Below are 9,117 nucleotides of genomic sequence, written 5' to 3' on the forward strand. Positions count from 1 at the left end.
GGTCAGCTACAGTAAAGTAGAGTCAGCTACAGTAAAGTAGGGTCAGCTACAGTAAAGTAGAGTCAGCTACAGTAAAGTAGTGTCAGCTACAGTAAAGTAGAGTCAGCTACAGTAAAGTACGGTGAGCTACAGTAAAGTAGAGTCAGCTACAGTAAAGTGGGGTCAGCTACAGTAAAGTAGAGTCAGCTACAGTAAAGTAGAGTCAGTTACAGTAAAGTAGGGTCAGCTAAATAAAGTAGAGTCAACTACAGTAAAGTAGAGTCAGCTACAGTAAAGTAGAGTCAGCTACAGTAAAGTAGAGTCAGCTACAGTAAAGTAGGGTCAGCTACAGTAAAGTAGAGTCAGCTACAGTAATGTAGGGTCAGTTACAGTAAAGTAGGGCCAGCTACAGTAAAGTAGAGTCAGCTACAGTAAAGTCGGGTCAGCTACAGTAAAGTAGAGTCAGCTACAGTAAAGTAGAGTCAGCTACAGTAAAGTAGAGTCAGCTACAGTAAAGTAGTGTCAGCTACAGTAAAGTAGGGTCAGCTACAGTAAAGTAGGGTCCGCTACAGTAAAGTAGGGTCCGCTACAGTAAAGTAAGGTCATTACCATCATCACTCATTAATGAGCTAAATACCACTCACTGAACATATATTCATATTAAATATTCATATAAAAAAATATATACAAATAAATAAATAAAATATGAAACATTCATATTAAAAAATCTAACAGGATTAGTAGTATTCAATAAGCACTTGATGTATTGTAATGTATTCACTTTACTCATGCACAACACTTTATAATGAATTAGTCTCATTGTCTAAGGCGCTGCTCATTAAAAAAGGCATCGCATGCCATAGGTTTAGTTAATTACTGTAGTGTACTGAGTGGGGGTGGAGATGAGCTGGGGGTGGGGGGTGGTGGGATAGCCTAATGATGAGTGCTTTTAAAGTGTTTATAAAGTTTTGATAAAGAGTTTATAGTGTTTATAAAGAGTTTATAAGCTTATCAAGTTTTCTGGTCTTCCAGGGTTTTCTATGTCTTCCTTTCGTTGCAAGCGGAGTTCTACAAGAGAGACAGACCTCCCTCCCTCCCCGCCTCTCCCTCCCTCTCTCCCTCCCTCCCCGCCTCTCCCTCCCTCTCTCTCTCCCTCCCTCTCTCCCTCCCTCCCTCCCCGCCTCTCCCTCCCTCTCTCTCTCCCTCCCCGCCTCTCCCTCCCTCTCTCTCTCCTCCTCCCCGCCTCTCCCTCCCTCTCTCTCTCCCTCCCCCTCTCTCTCCCTCCCTGCCTCTCCCTCCCTCTCTCTCCCTCCCTGCCTCTCCCTCCCTCTCTCTCTCTCTCTCTCTCTCTCTCTCCCCCTCCCCGCCTCTCTCTCCCTCCCCTGGGAGAGAGTAATTAATAATCTTAATTCCACAACAGCAGCACATTTACACATAACAAGCTGCAATACTCTCCAAACTTCAGAGCCAGACAGGACTGGTCACCAAGTTACTTCATTGAAAAATGCCTTGGTAAAGCAATGCGTTTAGGTATCAGCAGATGTGTTGGAAACAGTGACTGAGGCTAATCTTTATTAGGATTTATCCATAAATGTAACATGTTAATAGATTAGTAGAATAAAATGGAAACTGATAGCATACACTGATCAGAACGGCTGTATAAACCCTTAATCTTAACAGCAATATGTCCCCCATATCAACACATTTCCTGATGTGAAGGAATATACTCCTTCAGAGAAGACCGGTGTAAACTACACGCTCCAGCCATAGAACAAAGGACTTAGAGAATGACTGCTAACCGTGAGATGAGATATCTAGTTCAATGAGACGAATAAATTATGTCTATAAAAACAAGAAATTGTAATTTACTAAAAGGTGGTGGGGGTGTTTGATGAACTTCCAGCACTGTGTTACTATGTTGTGCAAATGGTTGGAGTAATTATGTATGCCACAAAATTGATACTATGCATGGAACTGGTTTAAACTGGTTGGCTAAGGTATCTAAGACACACACACACACACACACACTGTCTCACACACACAAGGCACTGAGACAAGGGACATTTAAATAACTGGAAATTACTAGAGGAAATCTAGAACAACCAAAGCTAATTAGAGCTGCTAACTGTAAATTAACAATGGTGAGACCAGACAATTACTTAAAATGCAAAAGGGATTTTAATCATGTTTTAGGTGACAAAGATTTTTTTTCTATTTAAAAAATTGCATATGTGTGTGTGTGGTTCAGTTGTACTGTCATGGTGGTTGATCTGTGGGTCGGGGAGGCAGAGTGTGTTCTCTCTCTCTCTCTCTCAAAGAAAATAAAAAATAAAAAACTCTGGTCAAAATTGACCCTCATCACAAGCCACATTTATTGAAATAGATATCAGCAGAAAGTCATACTTTAAATATATTACTCTACCGCGCAAAGTTATTCCAAAAGGTTAGAGTTATTATACATGAAAGACTGTTAAGATCCCTGATAAACTCCCTGATAAACTTCACCCGGATGCTGCTGGTGACTACAAAGTCTGATTGATTGTACTCAACATGTACGCCCAGTATTTCTTTATAAATCCTAAGTCACACAATCAATCACTGTTTTTTATGAAATGGAGAGTGAGGTATTCAGATTCATGGTTAAATTATTGCTACATATAAAGCACATGCACTGTTCCATTGTAGTCATTTTTAAAGTAAAATCTCAAGGACAGACTACGTAAACAGCATCTGACCAAATTACGTGAGATTTGTTGATTCTTACAGTAAATACAGTCAAAAGCTATTAGCCAGGCAGCTTGGGTAATCCAGGGATCAAATGATTGGGACCACGCTGGATCAGATTCTCAGGTGGAATATGTTGATTCAAGTAGTCTCACTGTGGAGATGAGTAGGCTACAGTATCATTCACATTGTCCTTGTGGGAGCAGTCTGAGTGATCGGTCTATACGATCCGCAGCTCGTGGCTGTTCGAGAGTCCACAGCTGGCCTTGTGTTCGTTGAAGAGCTTGGCCAGGGCCTCCATGTAGAGGCCGTGAAAGTGGTCCACCTCCTCCTGGGTGGGAGAAGGCCTCTTTGGCACTGGGATAGGACTACCCACCACAGTGGTGACCGGGCAGTGGTAAGGCATCCAGAACCAGCGTTCACCCACAAACAGACAGGGGGAAAAACTCATAATCTTCTTAAAGAGTTGCTGTAATCTCCAGCCCACACTCCCCTCTGAGAAGATTACCTGGCGGAACATATCGTTCTCCCCATACGAGTAGACGGGCACCAGGTCAGCCCCAAACTCCAGGGCCACCCGGACGAAGCCTTTCCTCTGTTTCATGACCACAGTGTTGACCCCAGGCAGGCTCAGCAGGGACTCAGCAGCGCCCCCTATCACAATCACCACCGCATTGCCTTTCCCACTTTTAGACAGAAGGTGCTCGAGACTGGGCTTGCTGACTGGACAACAACCTGTGGCCATGAGATATTCCCTGAAGAGGGGGATCTTGAAGAGGCCACCCAGGGTGCAGAGGCAGGAGCACAGCCCAGGAAAGAGGTCCATAAAGCCACAGGCCTCAGTGCTGAAAGAGGCAAAGGCTCCGATACTGAACACCCCGTGAGGATGACACCCTAAGATGTAGTTCTTGTTTGGGTTCAACTCCGCTGTCTTCACTAACTTCATCGGGAAGTAGTCCCTAACGTGCTTCCACACTTTCCAGTTTCTCACAAAGGCACTTCTCCTGCCCCCTCTTTCAGGTGTGTGCCAGTCCTTCAACTGCCATATGAAGTAGAGAGCAGGCAGCGGCCACAGAGAGGTCATCAGAAGGTACACCATCAATCCAATACAAGCCGGACCTAACAGGAGGAAGCTCCATAACCATTTCAGAACACTGATATTCTCCAGGAACTCCTTGCATTGACTCTTTTCCTGCTTCATCCCTGCAACCTTTTCTGTCGTTTTCCCAAAAGGAGTTTATAGCGCGACTCCACGAAACAAGCGCAACTGTCTGGAGAGCAGTAGTACCTTGCATGGGACGTACTTTGATCACAGTTCAACTGAGACTGCAGAGATAACGATTTCTTCCACTCCCCCAACACTTTGACACACTGACAAGCTATCACTTTCAAAGATAAACATGACATAGTCCAAATCTAACATGAATGGGTGTGATCCAGATTGAGGCTGTTCTCTCTGATGGCTCCACAGAACCTGGAGAGACAGCCTGGTCTCATAGACCAGACGTAACATATTAAACGTAAATCCGGGGACACTCAAATGAGTACGATATGTTACGTTTGGTATGGTTACATAAGACAGTCAAACATGAAAGTAGGGTGGTTGGTCGCGTTGGATGGGTATAACGCGTACGTCTACCAACCCAAAGGTTGCGAGTTCGAATCTCATCACGGATAACTCAGCAGTGCTGAGGAGTATTTCTGTCTGTAATAAAGCCCTTTTGTGGGGAAAAACTCATTCTGATTGGCTGAGCCTGGCTCCCCAGTCATGGGAAATCCATAGATTAGGGCCTAATTAATTTAAATTGACTTATTTCCTTATATGAACTGTAACTCAGTTAAAACTTTGAAATTGTTACATGTTGCGTTTATATTTTTGTTCAGTATACTTAATACTTTTGAGCTACTTTGCAACTACTTAGCATGTTAGCCCTAACCTTAATGCTTTTAGCTAATCCTTCCCCTAACCGTAACCCTTTAACCTAACTCCTATTAACCATAACCCTAACCCCTAGCCTAGCTAACGTTAGCCAATTCGTAACATACCATACATTTTTCTAATTCGTAAACATATTGTACAAATTGAAATTCGTATAATTTAACACCAATTGTAATTCGTAACATATCATACAAAATGGGTGATGGACATCCACAAATTAGGGGATAAGGGGTTAAGGTCTGTTACTGGGCAGGAAGTCAGGGGACAGGATCATGTTTTTTTACATTCAGGGTAACCATATCAACCTATGTTTAACTTCCTGGGCTGTGAGGTCAATGCCACCAGGCACATGGGGCTGGCTGCTTAAAATAGAGCAAATAACAGACCAAGGCTGGTGTGTGTGTGTGTGTGTGTGTGTGTGTGTGTGTGTAAACAGATCAATCAAGTGCACATCACCCTCCTTTCTACTGTCTGACTCTAGAGAGAGAAGGCAAGAGAGTCAATAGAATTCTGACTTCACTGAAGAGTCACACTCCATTCTGTTCTCCCCCAGATTCAGACACTTGTTTCCTTCATTAAGACACCATTAGCATGGAGATGCATGCTGCGTATCCCCCATCTAGCTCTGGTGTTTCAGAAGGAGAGAGCAAGACAGGGAAAGAGGAGAGAGAGGGAAAGAGGAGAGAGAGGGAAAGAGAAGAGAGAGGGGAATAGGAGAGAGAGGGAAAGAGGAGAGAGAGAAATAGAGGATAGAGAGGGGAAGAGGAGAGAGAGGGAAAGAGGAGAGAGAGGGAAAGAGAAGAGAGAGAAAAAGAGGAGAGAGAGGGAAAGAGAAGAGAGAGAAAAAGAGGAGAGAGAGGGGAAGAGGAGAGAGAGTCTAACAACCTGTTTCATCATGCCAGGAGGGTAAGATCTGGTTATTTGCAATTCTGCTAAAATTTCAGCATGATGAATGGCTTGTAATAGTTTAAAATACTGCTTAGTCAATTTAGGGTCGAAAGAGGTTTTAAGAGTGTCTGAACTTACGGTGGGTGTATTCTCCCCCAGAGCTATAGATTGGGCCAAAGGCCCAAACCCATTTCTTATAGGAAGCATCATTTTCCACCACCATAAGAAAGAACAGCAATCAACAATGTTGTCCCAACTGAGTCTCCACTACACCACGGACCGTATTAAAATCAAAAACAAAAAGGGGAAGAAAAAATAAAATAGATAATAAAATGTTCATAAAAAACAAGACATCAAATTCCCTTGATGTTATCCTACCAAAACATTATTTGGTAATGGTTCACTAACCAAAGGAAATTGTCCATGAAATCAACAATGTTCAAAGGTAAAAGATCCTTCACCCAAATCCTTTTCCAGGTTTTCTTGTCACTGGAGCTTCCTTTCGAGTGAATTTGCAGTCCAAGAAGCCTTCATATGCTAGATTCCATAGCACTATTGTTGCATGGCTTGTTAGAGCCAAACACAGTGCAAAAAAACCAGTTTTCTCAAACCAGTGGGTGAACCATAAAAAGTCTAAGGTAATTTAAAATATCCTAAAATCCAAGATAAAATAAATTAAAGACCTGTTAAGGGAACTTTCAGGAGTTAAAACAGAAGACAAACAGAGACCTGACGTTTCAGCTGATAGCTTTCTTCAGAGGTAAGAATTGTGGTTGAGGTTAGGGTTGTGGTTGAGGTTAGGGTTGTGGTTGAGGTTAGGGTTGTGGTTGTGGTTGAGGTTAGGGTTGTGGTTAGGGTTGTGGTTAGGGTTGAGGTTAGGGTTGTGGTTAGGGTTGTGGTTGAGATTAGGGTTGAGGTTAGGATTGAGGTTGAGGTTAGGGTTGTGGTTATGGCTGTGGTTGAGGTTAGGGTTGTGGTTGAGGTTGAGGTTAGGTTTGAGGTTGTGGTTGAGTTTAGGTTTGAGGTTGTGGTTGAGGTTAGGTTTGTGGTTGTGGTTGACTGTAGGGTTGTGGTTGAGGTTAGGGTTGTGGTTGAGGTTGACGTTGAGGTTGAGGTTAGGGTTGTGGTTGAGGTTAGGGTTGTGGTTGAGGTTAGGTAAGGGAACAAAAGCTGTTACCCACAAGGAGTACAGGGTGCACGGGCACATAGACAATTACCCCACTCATTTTATGAACCTCTACATAAAACCAAGGTACCATTTTAATACATTGTAACAAGACTTCCTCTTGCAAAAAAATTCATTTGTTAGGAGGACTGTATTTCCAGAGAGAGGATGATTAAAAATAAGTTTTCTGAGTGAGGTTAAAAACAATGTTCATTTAAAAGTAGCCCAAGAAGGGTAAGGGAGTTCCTGACGTTTCGCCTGGTTTAGTCTTCTTCAGAGGAAGGTTAGGGTTGTGGTTAGGATTAGGGTTGAAACTCTGATGAAGACAGCTTGCTGTTGAAACGTTGGTAAATATATTTTATAATCTGAACTACTAGAGTGAGGGTATTTTCCTTTTCTTTTCTAGAGGTAGGGTTGAACCAGGAAGTGGACAGGAAGCTAGGGGTAGGGTTGAACCAGGAAGTGGACAGGAAGCTAGGGGTAGGGTTGAACCAGGATGTGGACATGAAGCTAGGGGTAGGGTTGAACCAGGATGTAAACATGAAGCTAGGGGTAGGCTTGAACCAGGATGTAAACATGAAGCTAAGGGTAGGGTTGAACCAGGATGTAAACATGAAGCTAGGGGTAGGGTTGAACCAGGATGTAAACATGAAGCTAGGGGTAGGGTTGAACCAGGATGTAAACATGAAGATAGGGGTAGGGTTGAACCAGGATGTAAACATGAAGCTAGGGGTAGGGTTGAACCAGGATGTAAACATGAAGCTAGGGGTAGGCTTGAACCAGGATGTAAACATGAAGCTAGGGGTAGGGTTGAACCAGGAAGTGGACATGAAGCTAGGGGTAGGGTTGGACCAGGAAGTGGACATGAAGCTAGGGGTAGGGTTGAACCAGGATGTGGACATGAAGCTAGGGGTAGGGTTGAACCAGGATGTGGACAGGAAGCTAAGGTTAGGGTTGAACCAGGAAGTGGACAGGAAGCTAAGGTTAGGGTTGAACCAGGAAGTGGACAGGAAGCTAAGGGTTAGGGTTGAACCAGGATGTGGACATGAAGCTAGGGGTAGGGTTGAACCAGGAAGTGGACATGAAGCTAGGGGTAGGGTTGAACCAGGAAGTGGACATGAAGCTAGGGGTAGGTTTGAACCAGGATGTGGACATGAAGCTAGGGGTAGGGTTGAACCAGGAAGTGGACATGAAGCTAGGGGTAGGTTTGAACCAGGAAGTGGACATGAAGCTAGGGGTAGGGTTGAACCAGGAAGTGGACATGAAGCTAGGGGTAGGGTTGAACCAGGAAGTGGACAGGAAGCTAAGGTTAGAATTGAACCAGGACGTGGACAGGAAGCTAGGGGTAGGGTTTACCATGTGAACCTACTGAAGAGATGGCACGCACGAGAACCCGCCCTCTATCGAAGTTTCCATGGGGGAAGACCTCAGCTAGACCCAACGACACGCGTTCAGAGAGTTGGTCCAGCAGGAATATGGTCATGTTCTCCTAGGTGCCGGGGCGCACGGATCTCGTAGAACATCATATCCACACATGTCTGGGAGAAAAAGTGCGTAACCGGCCATACCGTATACCATAAGCCCGAAGGGTGGCGGTCCAGCGGGAAGTGACGACAATCAGTAGATTCGATGCCTACCCCATGCCCTGGGTGGACGAACTGATCGACCGCTTGGGGAAGGCGAGATACGTCAGCACCCTGGACATGACAAAGGGGTACTGGCAGGTGGCGCTGGAAGCGGCCTCCCGGGAGGAGACGGCCTTCTCCACCCCGGGGGGGCTATACCACTACCGGGTTCTTCCTTTCGGGCTCCACGGGGCCCCAGCGACCTTCCTGCGACTTATGGGCCGCGTCCTGCGCCCCCCGCACCGTGAGTACGCTGCTGCTTATTTGGATGATATAAATCGTGCACATTGACAGTTGGGAGCCCCATCTCTGTAGGCTACTGGCGGTGGTGGATGTGCTAAGGGATGCGGGACTGACCGCAAACCCCCACAAGTGCAAGTTGGGCTACACTGAGATGGAGTAGCTGGGCTATCGAATCGGGCAGGGAAACTTGAAGCCCCAAGAAAAGAAATGTGCTGCCATTAAGGAATGGCCGGTCCCCCGAACCAAGAGGCATGTGAAGTTGTTCCTGGGATTAGCAGGCTACTACAGTCGATTTGTACCCCACACAGACCTAGCGAAGGCACACCTAGTAAAGTTGTGTTTTCTGACTAGAACCTCCCTGTCTCTTGTGTCCATCTCTGTGCGCTCAAACCAACACCCCACGGTTTACAACACACTGACATGTTCATCATTTGAATACTATATTCCTATACATCTACACCAATGGTCACCAACCTTTTCTGAGTCAAGATCACTTTCTGAGTCAAAATACAAGGCGAGATTTACCGGCCTGAAATCAGATTTTTAAACAGGAC

At 45.0% G+C, this 9,117-nt stretch overlaps 1 protein-coding gene across 1 annotated transcript; it reads right to left on the reverse strand.

The window, feature by feature from the left end:
• Positions 1 to 1,537: 1,537 nt before the first annotated feature.
• LOC311105677 (diacylglycerol O-acyltransferase 2-like) lies at positions 1,538 to 4,081 on the reverse strand. Its single transcript, XM_084147894.1, has one exon. It carries the CDS (start codon positions 3,902 to 3,904, stop codon positions 2,924 to 2,926), a length of 981 nt encoding a protein of 326 aa, XP_084004020.1. The 5' UTR covers positions 3,905 to 4,081; the 3' UTR covers positions 1,538 to 2,923.
• Positions 4,082 to 9,117: the final 5,036 nt, after the last annotated feature.

Source organism: Coregonus lavaretus (genome assembly GCF_964263955.1).
Source record: "Coregonus lavaretus genome assembly, chromosome: 30".
NCBI classification, from domain to species: Eukaryota; Metazoa; Chordata; class Actinopteri; order Salmoniformes; family Salmonidae; genus Coregonus; species Coregonus lavaretus.

Bases quoted from the DNA above. Each gene is read 5' to 3' on its own strand.
- LOC311105677 (XM_084147894.1), bottom strand. From the start codon at position 3,904: ATGAAGCAGGAAAAGAGTCAATGCAAGGAGTTCCTGGAGAATATCAGT.